Below are 18112 nucleotides of genomic sequence, written 5' to 3' on the forward strand. Positions count from 1 at the left end.
TTTTTTTTGTTTGTTTGTTTGTTTTTTCACTGAGAGCTCATTTTCCTTTGATAATTTTGAGGGTTCTTTGAAGCTTACGATAAAGGTGTTTTCTTGAAAAATTAAGAAGATTTTCATTTATTCTGTTCATCTTAACCTAAGAGAGGTCTTGGGAAATAATGGTAGATTTGTTTCCTCTACCCCCAGTAATGGTGATATTTCCCACACAGCCACAAACACATACAACTTGCCCATCTCTTTAGATTTTTTTTGCTTGGTGAGGTGTTTGTCTCTAATATACCTTTGATGGGCACAGACATCAGTGTCAGTATGTTAGGCTTTTCCTTTAGCTCCTTGTGTTCTCTGGTTGCAGGGCTAAGGGAGAACCTGCACAGGGTAGGTGAACTTGGGGTTGGTCACTTAGCTATTTTGTATAAAGGAACGAACAAACCTAGGGCAGAAGTGTGTACATCTGTTGATTTACACTGTCTGCTTTTGTTTTTTGTTTACTTCTAAGGAAGTGGGAAAACGCTGGCTTTTGCCATTCCAATGATTCATGCAGTGCTGCAGTGGCAGGTGAAGAAGCCCACCCTACCTCCAAGTAACACTGGAGAATCACCTGAAGAAACCAAAATGGAGACAGGAACCAAGTCTGGGCCACCAAACAAAACTGAAACTGAATCTGGAGCTTTGCCTGATGCACTTGGAATTGAGAGTAAGGTACTGCCTAGTGAGACTGGAATGAAGGCAGCCAAGACTGGCACTATGGTTTTTGACAGGATGCTGCCCTTCTCTGATGACGATGCTGGTGAAGGACCTTCTTCCCTAATCAGGGAGACACCGGCATCCTGTCAGGATGGAGACAGTGAGGAAAAGCTTCATGAAGAGAGTAATGGAAAGTCAAGACAAGGGTTGGATGACAAAATTGCCACCTGTAAAGCACATTCAAAACGTCCTCTGCTTGGCCTGGTTCTGACTCCCACTCGAGAGCTGGCTGTTCAGGTCAGACAACACATTGATGCTGTGGCGAAGTTTACAGGTGAGGTTCTTTGGTTAAAAAGAAGAGGATAGGTTAAAATTTTCAAGAATTCAGTATTTCCTGTAGGGATTCTTGATGCTGAGTTGGTAAATAAGGTGTATGTCTTCTCTTCTAGGGTATACCTGACTAAGTCCTAAAGAAACTAAGGATAACTAGTCCTAGAGAAAATTGTTTGAGTGATACTTTTCAAATTTCCCAAAGATGATACATAGTTAATGCATTCTAGGTGCTTGGGAAATTAACTTAATACTGTGGGTGCTTAGGGCAGGGATTGGTAGCTGTTTCTAAGGGGTTGTTACCTGTTTTGATAAATAAAATTTGACTGAAATGGACCATATTGTATATGGTATTTCCAGGGACCATGTACCTTATGTTTTTCACTACTAAGGCTATTGAAGTTAAGCTAGTAATTTTGACAGAGACCATTTATCTAGCCCACAAGGCCAAAAATATTTCCTCTTCCTTGTAAGAACAAGCTTGCATACTTCTGCCTTAGGATATTAGAATGCAATTCTCTCAGGTAATTCCTTTTGGAATTTTATAATAAAGCCAAGTTATTTACCATTATAGCTTTATTATGTGTGAGACACATTGCTCAGTGCTTCACCAGTGTGATCCTATGTGTTCCTTCAATCTGAGTATCTGAGAAGTCCTCCATGAGAGGAACAGAGTGATAAACTTCAGAGGGGATTCAATTGTAGTAATTTTGGGGAGTGGGCAAGGCTTCCAGGAAAAATGTGTGGTGCCTGCAGGTGTCACAATGCACAGCACTGTGTTATACCACTGCTCAGTTGATTTTTTTCTTCTGACCCTTGGATGTAAGCATATTTGAGCTCAAATATCCAGCCCTCCCATTGTTGTTAGAGGAGAGGATATTGAAAGAAATGAGGTTGGGGAACTAGGAGTGGCCCAGATCCTAGAAGACTTGACAAACCTTATAGGAGTGGCATCAAAAGTCAGGTCAGTGCTCGCTTCGGCAGCACATGTACTGAAATTGGAACGATACAGAGAAGATTAGCATGGCCCCTGCGCAAGGATGGCACGCAAATTAGTGAAGCGTTCCATATTTTTCTGGATTAAAAAGATGTGGTACATATATACAGTGGAATATTACTCAGCAACCAAAAAAGAGAAACACGTCTTTTGCAGCAACTTGGATGGAGCTGGAAAAGATCATGCTTAGTGAGATAAGCCAGAAAGAGAAAGAAAAATACCGGATGGTTTCACTCATAGCAGGAGTATAATGGACCAGGCGAGAAAATAATAAGAAGAAGCTATCTCAGAAGCCATATACCAGAGACATTTTGTGGGGGTGGAGTGGGGAATGGGATCGAAAAAACGGGGGCGGGGGGGAGTGTACAGGATTATGGTGATGGCACACAGGTGACTCAGTGATGGGAAACCCGCGGGGATTACAATTGAGATGGGGAAAAAAATGTACAAAATGATGTAAAAATAAGCTGTTTTTAAAAAAAAAAAAAAAGCCCGTCAGGCCAGCCAGTCTTATAGCACCTCCTTGGAGGAAGGCAGTTGTTCTGGTGACTACCTCTGCTAATCTGGGGGTGCTTTGTCAGCCGTGGAAGAAAATAGACAAACTAACAGTGCCCCTTATGTTTTGTGCACTATAGGAATTAAAACTGCTATTTTGGTTGGTGGAATGTCCACACAGAAACAGCAAAGAATGCTGAACCGCCAGCCTGAGATTGTAATTGCCACACCAGGACGACTATGGGAACTAGTTAAAGAAAAGCACCCTCATTTGAGCAACCTTCGGCAGCTTAGGTGAGGTTCCTCTTTCCTCTTTTACCTCATTCTCAGGTGACATGAGTGTGTTTGCCCTCTTCTCGTCAGAAGGGTTTACCGTTGGTACTGGCAGACCTTGGCCTTTAGGAAGCCAAGTATGGAGCCTCCCTGGTGGTGCAGGGGTTAAAGTCTCAGTGCTATCAAGCTATCGCCAGCTACTGCAGCATGAGTTCAATCCCCACGGAGGCCAGGGAGGTGACCCACATGGCACAGCAGACCTCTCCTGTCTCGCTTGCTGCCTCCCTTCAGCAGTGTGTTTCAGTAGATCCGCCAGCTTTGCTCCCTTTTCTGTCTCTGGTAAGTCCTCTCACGGTGCTCCCCACACCTCTGGCCTATACCCCAGTTCTTGTATGCATAAATAAATCTTTTTTTAAAAAAAAAAAAGCCAAATATGCAGGAAGACATTGAAGCCCTGGAAGAGGTGGTTGGTTCTGGTGGTTTGGGGGCATGGGACTGTAGAGTGGTAATGTGTGCTATACTCTTGCCTGTCACTAACCAGCTTATGTGGTGGGTCTGCAGGTGTCTTGTGATTGATGAGGCTGATCGGATGGTTGAGAAAGGTCATTTTGCTGAGCTCTCACAGTTGCTAGAGATGCTCAGTGACTCCCAGTACAACCCAAAGAGACAGACACTTGTTTTTTCTGCCACACTGACTCTGATACATCAAGCTCCTGCTCGAATCCTTCACAAGAAGCATACTAAGAAAATCGACAAAACTGCCAAACTTGACCTTCTGATGCAAAAGATTGGCATGAGGGGCAAGCCTAAGGTCATTGACCTCACAAGGAGCGAAGCTACTGTAGAGACACTGACAGAGACCAAAATCCATTGTGAGACTGATGAAAAAGACTTATACCTGTACTATTTCTTGATGCAGCATCCAGGCCGCACTTTAGTGTTTGCCAATAGTATCTCCTGCATCAAACGCCTCTCTGGGCTGCTCAAAGTCCTGGATATTATGCCACTGACACTGCACGCCTGCATGCACCAGAAGCAAAGACTCAGAAATCTGGAACAGTTTGCCCGTCTGGAAGAGTAAGTTGGACGTATCCCAAGAGCCCAGCCTCTAGCTACTAGACCAAGGTTGCCAGGATGGTGGGGAACTTATCTTTTGTCCTGGGGGCCCTAGCAGTAGAAGGTAGATTTTCTTTTGCACAGCAGGAGACAGGCTTACCCTCATCTAGTGCATTTGATAATCTAGTGCTTGTTGGTATAATCATTCCATAATAGTGAGTAATGGTAACAATAATGCTTCTGTTGTTGATACTTAAAAGTCAATATTATGTTGGCCTTTTAGATAGTTATCACATTCACTGCTAACATGTTTGAGGTGAAGCAGTGTAGATCATGATTAAAATCATGGACTGAGGTCAAATCCTGACTGTGTCACTCTGGCTGGTTAGATACTACCTCTCTCCTGGTCAGTATAATAATAGAAGCTATCTCAGAGTAGTTAAGAGGATTAAGTCGCTTAGGTCTGTAGTGTATTTGGAACAATCCTAGCAATACACTGTGCACCTGATAAAGGTTATCTTTTATGTACTAATCACTTTATTCTTCTTTTATCTATGAAAAAAGTAGAATCTAAAGAAGATCCTACTTGATAAAACTGGGTCTCAGAGGAGCCTGCCAGACCTCAGTACCCTTGCTATTATTGTCCCTCTGTAAACTTTTAGTCTGAGATATCTTTAATTGGTTGCATAGAGAGAAGAGAAGGGGTTCAAATAATAACAAACTCTGAAAATTATCCATCTGCTTGTAGGCAAATACCCGGCCCAACAGCCTTGGCCCCTATGTGAGGTAGTTGAGGTCTGAATCAAGCTACCCAAAAGTTTTAGGCATCTCAGAAAGTTGGAACAGGAGAGACCTGAAGTTGAAAATGTACCATATAATCCACCACAAAATAAACTACCATCCTCTGCCAAGAACCAGGGGTCCCCTCCCCAAGAGTCTCTCACCTACATGTCTCTTCTCCAAGCGTCTCCTCTCCGAGTGATTCCTCTCCCAGTGATTCCTCTCCCTTGGTTCCACATGCCCGCCTTTCAGGAAGTACAGCTAGTGGCCAGCTGGGAATTGTAGGTCATGACAGCAGCATGTAAGTGGGAGAAAGGCAAGTGACATGTACTCACTGTAGTGTGCTTCCCCTTTTATTGAGGTGCATTCTGTAGCAAGTAACTTCTTAAGAAACTTGATCCAACACAAATTATTAAGTGTTTTTTATGAACCAGACACCGTTTTGGAGGCTGGCAGTAGCATACTGTATAATGCAAACTGCTTGCTCTCATGAAGCTTACTTTCCATTGGTGGAAAATAGTACATTCAAAAGTAGGTGTGTAGTATATGTTGAATGAAGAGAGTGGGTATATGGTCAAGGAGGCTTCTCTTACAGGTGAGATGTGAACAGAGAATGATTAAAAATAACAAAATGTACATATCTGAGAAAGACCTTTAAAATCCTTGGCAGAGCAAGTGCAAATTCGTGGAGGCAAGACCATGTTTGGCATGTATAAGGGACAGCAAGGACATCTGTGTAGCTGGAGAAAAGTGACAGGAATTAGAACATGTGTGCCTTCACTTAATTCACTTGAGGTGGTCCTTTTCTGTTGCAGGGTTTGGCTTGTTGATTGTGGCCAGTAAGACCTGGGTTTGGGTCCTGGTTCCACGGCAGAATAGCTGTACATGTTTCTTGGGCTTAGCAGGTGCTCAGAATTTGATTAATGATAGCAATTAATTGTTATTAATGAATTTTTTCTCCACTACAGCTGTGTACTCCTGGCAACAGATGTGGCAGCTCGAGGCCTGGATATTCCTAAAGTCCAGCATGTCATCCATTACCAGGTAGGGGCATCTGGGCATTTGTAAGCATCTCCTTATACTGAGAGGGGAAGTTTTTTGTTTTTTGTTTTTAAGATTTTATTTATTTGTGCATATAGAACTGGGGTACAGGCCAGAGGCTCGGGCAGTGAGAGGCTTCACCAGAGACAGAGTGGGGAACAGAACAGGCAAATCCACGAAGTACACTGCTGAGGGGAGCAGCAGGGGGAGGTCTGCCACACCATGTGGTCACCTCCGGGGCAGGCAGGAATCGAACTCAGGCAGAAGCGGCTTTAGATTCTCAGTGCTGTGCTTTAACCCGCTGCGCCACCAGGGAGGGCCCTGAGTGGGGAAGTTTTTTAAAGGGAAGGTGTTGGGAATGAAGGAGTGAGATTGCTGGTCCCAAGGCCTCGTGCTATAGAGAATATCAGATGTGTAGTGACCAGCTCCTGCTACTTTGGAACACTGACAAGATTTTCAGGTCAGGAAAATCCTCTTGGCTTTGAGTTATGGCTGATGTCCTATACCTCCGTTTTCACTTGGGCAGTCTAGTTGGTGTTGGTGAATTAGAGTATTGATATCTTCCATGAAATAGACATAGTAATCGGGTAAAGTGTTACCCTGATGTAGATGTGTAGAGTGGTGTGGGAGTTAGGAACTGCTTAGACTTAAGTCCCGGCTGTCATTGTACCCATTTCTGTTCTTGTTATGCTAAGTAAGCTAATATATGTATCTGATAATACCTCAGTAAATGTCGGCTGCTGTTGATAGCAATACTGATTTTAGTGCTGTGAGCTCCAGGACCAGATTGCCAGCACGTGAATGCTGCTTTGCCGCTTTGTAGTTTGTCAGCTCTGAGCAAGTCTAGTACCTGTGGCATTGTTTGTACAGTGGGAGTGTGTTTATCAGAATTAGAGGAGCTAAGGAGCTAATGCTGATGAAGCAGCTAGCACAGTGTAAGCACTCAATAAGTGGTAGGGTTATTTTTCTTCTTTAATCTTTCCTCTTGCTTTTCAAAATCTTATGGAGTTCAGTTCATTTGTAGCTAATTTTGTCTTTTTTGGAAAGAGACTGGGTTAGTCTTTGTGAGCAATATCTAGATGAATAAAATATCTCCCCGGCCTGTAAGAAGTTTTACATCCATTAAAGGAGATGAGATGACCATAATAATAATTTAAAGTAGACCATATTAGAAAGTTGCACACTCTGAAAGAGATAGGTAACTTCTAGTTTGAGAGATTGGGAAGTGCCTTTCAAAAAATTGAGAGGATTTGAGGGTGGAGATAGGAAAGTAAGGAGAAAAGAGCATGTGGGAGTGGGAAGCTGAGTGAAATGCGTATGTTGGGAGAGAAGTCGATGCTGAGGTTGGAGGGATGAGGTCACTGAAGGCCGTGAGTGTCACATAGATCTCATTGCTGGGACCATTATGAACAGGCCAAGGTTTTGCTTAGAGCACTGCTTTGAAAAATATAATTGAGTGTTGTTGGGCTCAGTGGGAGAGGCTGTTAAGCTTGATTATTGGAATATGTGCCACGGGCGTTGAGGAAGGGTGACTTGTCACTACCCATGCCACCACACCTGTGGTCGATAGAGTAACTGTTTGTTAGAGGCAGCGTATCCCGGGGGATTAGCATGGTGTTTAGAGCTGTACTGTTGCAGTTTGAATCCTGGTTCCGCCATTTAATAGGCTAGAAGAACCAGTTTAAGTTTTAACATTTACTTCAGAGTCCTGTTCTGTATGGATGATCATGAAAGCATCTGTTTCATGCATATCTGCAGAATGTGTAGCATTGCCTGACACATTGTAATCACTCAGTGATTGGATGACTGTCCTCAGTCATCCATCGAGAGTTTATGACAAACCAAAGTTTCTTAAGTTAAAAGGGCATTGTGGGCAGAGCTTTGATGCAGGAAGATGACACTGGCAGCTTTGGGCTTGGTCTGGGGAGTGGCAAGTACTAGAGACCAATTCAGAATTGACTGTCATTATCCAGGTGAGTGATGTTGGGGCTTAAACCAGAGTAAAATTATGGGAGGGTGGAGCCTACATAAGGAACTGATGTACAGTTGAACGTGAGACTACAGGAGAAGGGCTAGGTCTGTCCTTGTCATTGCTGAGCCGGGAGGGAGGAGGGCCTGGTATTGGCTTTCTGGCCCTGAGAAGAGCAGTGTTTGGTGATGGCCATGTATTGACCACTAGTTCTTCCATGGACAGGTCCCTCGAACCTCAGAGATTTATGTCCACCGAAGTGGTCGAACTGCGCGTGCCACCAATGAAGGCCTCAGCCTGATGCTGATTGGACCGGAAGACATGATCAACTTTAAGAAGATTTATAAAACCCTCAAGAAAGATGAGGATATCCCATTGTTCCCTGTGCAGACAAAGTACATGGATGCAGTCAAGGTAAAAAGAGAAGCTAAAAGCCCAGTACTAGTGGAGAGAAGGGACTGCCTGCTCCCTCCCCTTGCTGTGAAACTGGGGCAGTGTAACCCTTACAGACTCAGTTATGGTTCTGCCAGCAACTTACATGGACATCCTCAAAAATGTAAATTAAAAAGATTGGGTTCACTGTACAGCAGAAGGGGGAAGGGAGGGTGAGCGACCAAAAATTATAAGGAGTGTTCTTCCTGAACCCATGCTTCACTATCTGCCCCTGAAATCCAAGCTAGCACCAGATTAACAAGAGCAGTGAGCCTGCTGCCTAGACAGCTCCTCAGGTTTTCAGCATGTTTTGTTAAAGCAGATACTGAAAGTTGGTCAAATTCCTGAAGTACATGCCAATAACGGCCCAATTCTACTATTAAAATAGAGCTTTTAATTTAATCCAGGTAGGCATGCACTGCGTGAGTGCTGCTTACAGAGGGCCCGGTGTATTGGGTACCAAAGCAGGGTGGACCCTCCACTTAAAGGTTCACAGGCTCACCAGGCAGACCGAGACCACATTAAAGTTCAGGTGTAGATGGATCCCTGTGGGATTGGTGGGCATGTCATTATGTTAGTAGGAGATGAGGTTTCCTCCAAGCCTCTCAGGTAGAGATGTGAAGAGGAGATGGAATTGAAAGCAGAACAGGAGGGAATAAAAGCAGAACAATTCAAAGATTGTTGACTCCTGTGGCTCAAAAGGAATTAACCTTGTGGGGAAATATGGTGGGAGAGGAAGATGGAATAAGGGGTTGCAGAGAATTCTCCTTAGTGATAAGGATTAGGAGCCACCCTGACTTCTTGTGGCTCTTGTCTCCCACTCATCAGATCTCCCATTTTCCCAGCGTATCCTGTCACTGCAGTCCCACTCCCGTACCTATGCAAAGAAAAATTAAATGTTTTAGGCAAAGGCAAGATGGGAGAGAGGAAGAGCAGGCCTCTTAGTTGTCTTTTCAGTAATTGAGAGCTGAGCCCTAACTCAGGGCTTTTGGAGTGATTCAGCTTCTCAGTTGCGGAAGCCTGCTGATGTGGAAGCCTGCTGGTGTCTGTGGATGGGGTTCCTTTTGGATACCTGTGGATGGGCGGGGCCAGGTGGGCTTCCAAAGGGTGGGGCTGTTGGGTGTCATTGTTCGGAAGGTTCTCGTGATTGTGTACACATACGAGTAATGTTGCTTTTTATCAGGACACACAGCGTGGATGGGAACTGAGTTGTAACTCACTGGGCACTGGTCTGAAGAGCCTCCTTAGAAACAAAGAGACTTTCTTAGAGACTGAACCCTCTGTCAGTTGAATGCTTGTTCTGTTCCTTTCCCTAGGAGCGAATCCATTTAGCTAGACAGATTGAGAAAGCTGAATATCGGAACTTCCAGGCTTGCCTTCACAACTCTTGGATCGAGCAGGCAGCAGCTGCCCTTGAGATTGAGCTGGAGGAAGATATGTATAAGGGTAAGTGGATTGGATGCAACTTGGAGAAGGGTACATTCACCTTTTCTTTGGGACTCTGTTTCCCTGGGTTCTTTAAAAATCAGCAAGAGCCTTTTCCTTCTTTGCAGTAGACCTCCAGCTTGGTTTCCTCTGTCTTGTTTGGAACCCTCAGCGGCTTCCCTCTTACAGAGAAGCAGTGAGGTACAATAATGTCAGGGTGGGCATGGCAGATAGATGGCCTATGTTTGAGTGCTGGCCCATTCTCGTAACTGGTTATGAGCTCAGTTCAGGGTTCTTAACCTGTTGTACCTAGACTGTCCTCATTTATAAAATGCAAGTCATAAGTGAAGTACGTATATTATGAGTTTCTTAATGAAGACAGCTTGAGTTAATGAATATAAAATACTTAAAACAGTGCCTGGTCAATTTGGTGTTTTTGATGTTACTACTTATTAGCATTTTTACTACTATATCTGTCTTCAAAGCTGGCATTGTCTTCAGTCATTCATTTGATCTTCCCTGTGGCCTTGTGACAGAGCAGGAACTATCCTTTTACATATGGGAAGTAAAGACTTAGAGAAGTGATTTTGTTGGGCGACAGCTCAACCACCAGTGTTGCCTGAGCTCCTACTCTGAGGCTAAAGACTCAGGAGAAACCTGCTGTAGGAAAGCTCCTGGGTCTTAGAAGTGGGAGAACTACATCTAGAATTGACACACCAGTTAGGCCTGGTGCTCTTTTCCATCCTACAAAGGACAGCTCAGTGGAGGTGTTGGTAATTTGGTGACAAGGCTGTCAGATTCAGAGACCTAGTCTGCTCACATAGAAGCAGGAGCCAGGTCAGTGGGCTTAATAAGGGGGAGCTGTTCCTTTTGGGAGCTTGGAGTATGCTGTATTCGTGAGGCTGTGGCTTCTGTTGGGCTTCCATTCCCAGATCATGACTAGCGTGGAGCCCTTGGATGTGCCCATCTCCCCGCTCTGCAGGCGCAGTCACAGTGCTGAGGGTGAGGTGCAAAGAGCTGGGCTGCATAAATGGTCCTTCTAGGAGTCTGCAGCTATAAGTCTCCAAACCCCAGTCAGAAAGGGGTACACTGGAGGAAGAAAACTGATCTTTAAATCAGGAGACTTGGTTTAACGCTCTGTGAGCTTCCTCAGTGACCTCGGTACACCTAGTCTCCTTGTCTGTGAAATGAAGATGATTCACATCTGAACAGGTTTTTGAGTAAGGACAGAGTGCCCTGAGACTCCTAAACAGTCCCTGGGAGACTGTTAAAGTAGCCAAAGCTAGCTTGTGCAGAGAATTTTTGAGTCTGCCTCCCAGAGTTCCAAAACGTTTTTCATCACAAATACGTCACAGGAAACAAAAGTATGTCTTACAAGTCACATAGTAAACTGGTCCATTGTGTATTGTTTCAAGGCGGAAAAGCTGACCAGCATGAAGAACGACGGAGACAAAAGCAAGTGAAGCTCCTGAAGAAGGAACTGCGCCATCTGCTCTCCCAGCCGCTGTTTAAAGATGACCTAAAAACCAAGTATCCTACTCAGTCTGGCAGACTGCCTGCACTCATGTCTGCCCCAAAAAGTGAGTCTGCTTTGAGCTGCCTTTCCAAGCAGAAGAAGAAGAAGAAAAAGAAGCCAAAACAACGTCAGTCACAGCCAGGTACAAGTGCAGATTAACTGCCCTGGTCAAAGTCTGTTGGTGACCACAGTGTCTGTTCCCTGTCAACCCCAGGTATAAAATTCTTCTGCCGCCCATAGAGGGGAGAGCTCGTGTAGGTTTGTGTTGCTTGAAGTAAGAATTTCATGAGCAGCTTAAGTTATTTCTTATTTCAGTGTTTACAGGCTTCCTGTACGTTCAGCTTGGTTTCCTGAATTAAAACTATCAGTTGAACCAGATTGTTGTCCTGAGTTTTTAGCCAGAATATGAGGGTGGTGGTAGTAGTTTATTTCAACATTAATTCACTGAGGTTTCCCTGGGATCATAAGTGGGCCCTCTAGATGAAGGTCGGACAGTGTCAAAGTCCTCTGGCTGCAGGATGCACATGGGGCCTCTCATCCTGCTGGACACTGTGGATGGAGCAAGAAGCTGGGGCTTGCCAGTCATTATGTAACATTTGGTATCCTCAACATGTATTCCTGTTCCTACTGTACTGCAGGATCTGAACTGTCTAATGCTCATAGCTGTTATCTTGCCTGAGCCTCTTGGGAGTTGGGCAGGGAAGAGGTTGCTATCCTCAGGTTCTAACAGTCTTCCCTAACGTGGTGGAGTCAGTTGTGGGAAATCAGTAGCAATACGCAGGCACATTACAGCATGGGATCTGGTCCTGGCCATCTGCCCTGGTCCTCTGACAGCAAATCTTCTGATATGGTAACTGGGTGTTGGCTTTAAAAGCTGAGGCCAGTCACACAGGCAGTTCTGCTCTGACCTGGTAACACCTGTGGTGCGTTTGGTACCTCCAGCCTAAGGGCAGAATGTCCTGTGTCTGATCTTCCACTAAGCAAGGGACCCATGCCTTGTAAGGAAGCCCTTTTCTCCAACCCCGGGGCACTCATTCACACACAAGCTCCTGGGAGAGTGGTATTAGCCTCACTGCATGCCAGTTGCCAAAGCAACAAGGTCAGAAGTTGCCATGGAAACCAATTGGATGCTTTTCCAACAGCCCAGGGAAGCTGTAGGCCCTGGCCCATTTCCCCAGGATCTCTGGTCCCTAGGCAACCAGTCATTGAACCACAGCCTATGTCCCCATTTCTGCTCACTGTGGGGATGCGTTTGGTTCTTGAACTTTCTGGTGGTTTCCGATATTTCCTGTTTGGGAAACCATAGCACCACCAAGATGGCATGTGCCCACTTGGAGTATTGTGCCCATTGAAGGGTCAGTTGGGGAACATCTCACCTGTGAGCTTAGTTGTGGATCAGGTCTTGTATTTCTTTGCACACAGTCTCATTCTGCTTTAATAATACTGTCATGTGTAGGTTCTGTTTTCACTTTACAGATAAGGAAATTCAGTCTCAAGTGAAGTCACTTGGCCAAGGTGATATGGTTAGTGATAAGGTTGAGATTTCAACCTAGACAGTCTGGCATCAGAGTCCTTTTGTGCTTAAAGTAGGAGCCTGGTCAAAAGAAAGGACAGTTTGTTCTTTGTTAAATATTCCCATTGATTTATAAAGTTTCCTTTGGAAAGAACGTAATAAATAACGTAGTAAAAGTCTCAGAACAACTTTCCATCCAGTATTGGGTCTGGAAAAAGATGGCTTCTTGGGGTTGGGTGGAGAATTACCCAGCAGTTGTGATTAGAGCATGGTTGGCTGCTGTAGACAAGTGAGGTTACTTCCATGGATGCCTGAAAGCTTCACTAACTTCTGCCCCCCTTCTTCCCCCATAGTTCTCTCCCTCAGAGGCAAGATCTGAGGGCAGGGATGAAGGGAAGAGAACAGTAATTTGGATTTGACCATTAGTTTTGTGAGAAGAGGAAAGCAAAGGGTAAGACCATGAAAATGACTTGGCTTGCTTCTCTTGGGCCTTCTGAAAATAAAAGGGTAGAATTTCTGCTGGTAAGCAAGGCCCCATGAGCACTGCACAGAATAGGCAAGTCTCCAGAGAGGGAATTCCCTCCAGCAGCCCTGCTGGAAAGAGAGCTCTGCTGCTGTGAGTGCCACACAAGCCACACCTGCAGGGATGACAGCAGTGCTGCGAGGAGAGCCCCGCTCTCAGCCTGGCACCCGTCTCCTGACCCCGTGGAGTGCCCAGGGCTTTCAGTCTGGCATAGTGCTCAGGGCCTTAAGTTTGGCCAATGGGAATCCTGGTACTCTCTTCATACCACGTAACACGTTCCTCCCACTTTTCTGGTGTAATTTTCACACTGATTCAAGGACCAGCGTCCAGTTTACATTCCTATGAGAAAAATGACATAATTAGCTTGAACCCTTGGGTCCAAATTCCAGCCAACAGTAGAATGACAGAGGGTCCTGGCTGGAATGAAAGCATGCTGACATCTGACATCTGTCATGAAGGCAGAGTGATAACAACTCATGCTTGTGTCCCAGGACTTGGAGCAGCCAGCCACCCAGTCTTCATGCATAGTCTGGCTGTTGGCCCCCAGGGTCTGCAGAAATGAGGCTGCAGAAGTGCCCCAAAGGACAAGTTCACTCTTGCTTTCTTCATTGCTTCCCGTAGGGGAGAGAGAGCTTACTAGCAGTGCCCCAGTGCTCTGGGCGTCCTGAAGCAACAAGGAAGTTAGTTCATGAAAAGTTCCTTATCAAGAAGCATGTCCAGAGGATGAATGAAGAGGCAGGTAGTTTTCTGCATCAGAACTCATCCCAACTGCCAATTTCTTTAGCTTGTCCCTGTCTTTTCCCACTTAAACCCTCATAAACTGGTTAAAAGGGGGAAGGAGCCAAAGACAACCTCGCAGGACATCTGCTCTGCTCACCTGGAGTCTGCAGCAGCCTGTGTCACTTTCTCCCCTGGCTGAGGCTCCAGGTTCTATTCCTGGAATTTGTTGGGGACGGTGACACAGCCGCAGCTTCCTGGTCCCAGACAGACACATGGATTCTGGTCATGACCCGCACCTTTGTCAAGCCTCTGTTCAGGTGGAGCTGACAACAGAACCTCAAAGGCAAAGACCCAGCCCTGAGAGAGGTAGAGTGGTCCCATAACTTAGGCTTCATGCTAAAGACCAAGGCCTTTTTGAGATTATGGCTTAGATTTGCCCTCCAAGTTAGGAGTAAGAAACACTTGTGCTGTGAGTGTTTAGAACCACAGTGAACCCTCATTTTCAAATTGGCCTCAACTTACCAGCCATCCACCAGAGCCTGTTCAGTAGCTCATTGGACTTGTTTTATAGAACTGGCAGGTCACTTAAGACAGTGACGTCGATCTGTTCCTCCCCTACAGAGAGGCAGTGCCGCTGAAGAAATCAAAACCCCATTTTTATATGCTAGAATGTTAGCACTGGCAGGAACCTCCTTCAGACAAACCGGTCAGAGAGAGGTGGCCTGCCCAAGGCCTCAGGGAGCTGGGAACAGAACCAGAGGTCCTGGTCTACTAGCCCAGAGTTAGAAATTCCTTGGTCCTCCATGAAAATAAATACTAGCTGTATTACCAGGTTACCACAGTCCTTGGTGACTTGACCTCATTCCCAGTGATTTTGTCCAAAAAGCTGTACGTTTTCTAACTGCAGTCTTAATCGCTTAAAAAATTGAGAAGTCAAATGTTCTGTTCAGAATGCAGTCCCATTAGGTGACAGGCTCCACTGCGTGGCCTAAAATTAATCAACGTTTATCGGCTGCATAGAGGATGTTGTAGTGGGATGTTTTATAGAGCAGGTAAACGGAAGGAATGGCCGCCTCGGGGAACACGTGGTGGTTCAGGGCCGTGTCCATCTCGTCCACATACTCCACCTGCAGGGCGATGTTCAGTGCCTGAGACAGGGCCGTGATCTGGATGTGGTCACACTCCATGGCCATGGGCTCCACTTCCTGCAAAGACCAAAATGGCAAAAACCAGCTCAGGAGGGAGGCCTGGCCGAGGACAGCCCTGGCTTTCATGGTCACAGGGCAAAGCCTCTGTGCTGGGAAATAATCGTCACACAGCCTGTAGACCAAGACGGCTGTAGACCAAGACGGCTCAGTGACGAAAACCGCTAGAGACCACTAAAATCGCACTGTTTTGACTGCAGACCCACTTATATGTGACAAGAGGAAGGTACCATGCGGCGTCTGGCCAGAGACAAGAAGCTTTCAGGTGGGGCTTCCTAAGGCACAGTCACGGTCTCAGCAGAAGGGACTGACAGCTGTCAGGCCAGGTGGGGAGGTGAGTCAGGGTACTGAAGGGGACAGAGGCAGACGTGGGGAAGCTGCCTTGTGGTCCTCATTACTAGGGCAGTTAGCTCTTGCCCCTTAGCTCCTGCTGATGGTGGTCATGAAGGATTAAGGCCCAGGGAGCCGAGTCTTCTAGTTCTTTTGAAAAATCCAGATGTCGGGACAGTTGCCCAGTGCTTACATGTTGGCAGCTCTCAGTAAAGGCCATGTGCCGTTTAAAGGAGACGTGTTGGGGCAAAGGCCGCCCCTTTGCGATTCTGTAAACAGGGCAGGCAGCCCTCACTTCTCAGGCTGGGAATCTGAGACCCAGAGTGGGGAGGTGACTTGCCCAAAACTAGTTTAGGCAGCTCAAGTAGAAGCTGTTTCTAGCACCCTGAGGTACAAACACAGAGGTAACACCCATGACTCCTTGCTAGTGATGCTGATACCAAGTCCACAGAGAGAGGGGCGGGAGGAGAGACCAGGGCAGGTACTGAGTCCCCACGCTCAGACACTAAAGACCTACGTGAGTGCAGAAGTCTTTGATGTCCATCTCTTCATCAATGAAGTGTCGGAAGAAGTCTGCACGGTTCCTGATGAAGGCCGAGGTGAGCAGGCGCAAGAACTGCACGATTCGGTCTGAGCAGCTCTGGTCGTTGAACACCTTCAGCAGGCCAGACACTGAGCCATCCTTCTCCACCAGCTCCACCACACTGTAGAACTGCACACCAAGCGTGTCACCAGGAGCCCCCCAGGCTAGACCCTCCCTCCCCTCCATGGATGCCTCGTGTGTTTGCAGTTTGATACCCCAGGTTCCAAAACAAGTTACTGGGATCCCATCAAAGCTAAGCAAGAGGGTTACCTGGTAACCTGAATCATGTCTGGGGAACTCAGTTGGGGGCTATCTGGGTTGGCATTCTTACATTCAGAGCCAATAAGATCCAACCCTGCCCCTTCAGGAGAAATCCAGGAAGCCAGGAGGGAAGGGAGTGGGGTGAAGGAGGCTTGGGGGCAAGTTTCTAGCCTGAGAGGTGCCTTCTCCTAGGGGGGCCCTGGGCTTCTGATACTCCTGCATCCCTACAAGCAGGAGCACATGAACAAGCCTCAGTCCTTCCCCAACTGGAGGAGCAAGGGGCACCACCACAGCTGTGGACAGAGGGGCTCTGGCACTGCCTACTCATCAGTGGCTGAGCCCAGGTTAACTCACAGCATGAAAGAAGTTTCGGAACTTGTGCTCCTCAAAGCCAGCCGCCAGAAGGTCGTTTGGGGTCTGCAGTACACGTTCTTTGAACCTAAAGGGAGGAGACCGATGCTTGACTGTCAGCTGTTGACCCCACCCTTGCCCACTGCCCACACAAACACACCTGAGGGGGAGTGTAGCTAGCAGGTGAAGGGTTCACCTGTCCCGCAAAGCACTTCCACATGGATCATATGGACTTGTGCTGCCATCCCTGCTGTGCAGTGTTACAGCCCTTCCCAGATGAGGAAACCCAAAATCGGGCACTTGCTCCCAGACTGTTGATTCCATTTTCAAAGGTCTCAACTCTCCCTACACACACACACACACACCCCTGCTCACCCCCACACTCCCTACCCCTCATCCCCCACCTCAGCAGGGAGGAGCGCCCCCTAACTCACCCACCTCACCTCAGCCTCATGGCCTCCCTCCCACCCAGGCGTCCCCCATGGGCAAACTCCTGCTTCCTCAGTAAAGGACATTTGCTATTCCAGGCACTGGGGGCCCAGGTAAACTATGGCACTGGGCCTGGACTCGTGGACTAGGGTCCGGCTTGAAAGTTCCTTAGCTGCACATTAGCTTCAGTGTCACCTTGGGCCGGTCATTAACTTTTCCAAGGTTCAGTTCACACATCTGTAAAGTGGGGCTAGCAACAGCCTTGTACGGCCACTGCCCACCTGTGTCCCTGCTGGGGTGGCTCCTAGTTGATTTAGCACAGCCAGACAGAGCTCCACCTTCCTGTCTTTTCCTTGCAGTAAGTGGCTGCTCCGTCCTGGTAACTTAGCCAACATTTGGCAGGGCCCCTTGACTCCTGTCTGCCAACATATACAACACCCTGGACCCCACACCCCAGCCATGGTCGAACTCTCACCAACTTTAGGGTATCTGGAACCAGACCACTCCTCCAAGGGTCACCCCCTCACCATGTCCTCTGCAGCTCCCTGGCTGCACCCTAGTCTACCTGCCATGCAGACTGTCGGGATTTTTCATTACAAGCATAAAAGGATTTGCAGGATATATTTAAAGCACCTAAAGAAAAAGACTTCTAAGTTGATGAATCCTTCATCTAGCAAAATTAGCATTCAAATCAAAAGGAAGAGTAAGCTTCACTACAAAGCAAAAATTAGGAGTTTTGACACCAAGTTGCACGTAACAGAAGTCTTAAAGGGTTATAATGACCATAGAGGCAATAGACACCTCCATCGTTGAATGTGTGGGACCCATCAGAACTCAGAAATCAGACTGTCCAAGTGGGCACATAAATAGCTCATCATTGACGGACCTCAGCGGATCCTCAAAAAAACTAGTGGAAATAGCACATAAAATAATAGAAATGGAATCTAAACAGGAAAGACCTGGGACATAGGGTTTAAAAGTTCAGCAGTGGTCCCTCTCTGGTGGCAAAATGGGTTAAAGCACAGCACTAAGAAGCTAAAGCGGGCCCTCCCTGGTGGCGCAGCGGGTTAAAGCACAGCACTGAGAAGCCAAAGCCACTTCCGCATGGGTTCGATCCCCACCTGCCCCCGAGGAGATCCACATGGCGTGGCAGACCTCTCCTGACCCGCCCGCTGCTCCCCTCAGCAGTGTACTTCGTT

The 18112-nt window shown here is 46.8% G+C and overlaps 2 protein-coding genes across 2 annotated transcripts in view; one reads left to right on the plus strand and one right to left on the minus strand.

The window, feature by feature from the left end:
• DDX24 (DEAD (Asp-Glu-Ala-Asp) box helicase 24) overlaps window positions 1-11376 on the plus strand; it is an 18148-nt gene extending 6772 nt beyond the window's left edge. Inside the window, exons 3-9 of the mRNA XM_004681594.2 lie at window positions 497-1018; window positions 2647-2800; window positions 3341-3856; window positions 5584-5659; window positions 7851-8039; window positions 9374-9503; window positions 10898-11376. Coding sequence (XP_004681651.1) covers window positions 497-1018; window positions 2647-2800; window positions 3341-3856; window positions 5584-5659; window positions 7851-8039; window positions 9374-9503; window positions 10898-11157 — 1847 coding nt within the window. The 3' untranslated portion in view covers window positions 11158-11376. The remainder of the gene's footprint in view (window positions 1-496; window positions 1019-2646; window positions 2801-3340; window positions 3857-5583; window positions 5660-7850; window positions 8040-9373; window positions 9504-10897) is intronic.
• An 83-nt stretch (window positions 11377-11459) lies between these two features.
• OTUB2 (OTU deubiquitinase, ubiquitin aldehyde binding 2) overlaps window positions 11460-18112 on the minus strand; it is a 20297-nt gene continuing 13644 nt past the window's right edge. Inside the window, exons 4-6 of the mRNA XM_012724472.1 lie at window positions 16488-16572; window positions 15807-16001; window positions 11460-14959 (exon numbers count right to left, since the gene is read on the minus strand). Of these exons, the coding sequence (XP_012579926.1) occupies window positions 14753-14959; window positions 15807-16001; window positions 16488-16572 (487 nt within the window). The 3' untranslated portion in view covers window positions 11460-14752. The remainder of the gene's footprint in view (window positions 14960-15806; window positions 16002-16487; window positions 16573-18112) is intronic.

Source organism: Condylura cristata, unplaced genomic scaffold, assembly GCF_000260355.1.
Source record: "Condylura cristata isolate star-nosed mole 26May11 unplaced genomic scaffold, ConCri1.0 scaffold00013, whole genome shotgun sequence".
Lineage (NCBI taxonomy): Eukaryota > Metazoa > Chordata > Mammalia > Eulipotyphla > Talpidae > Condylura > Condylura cristata.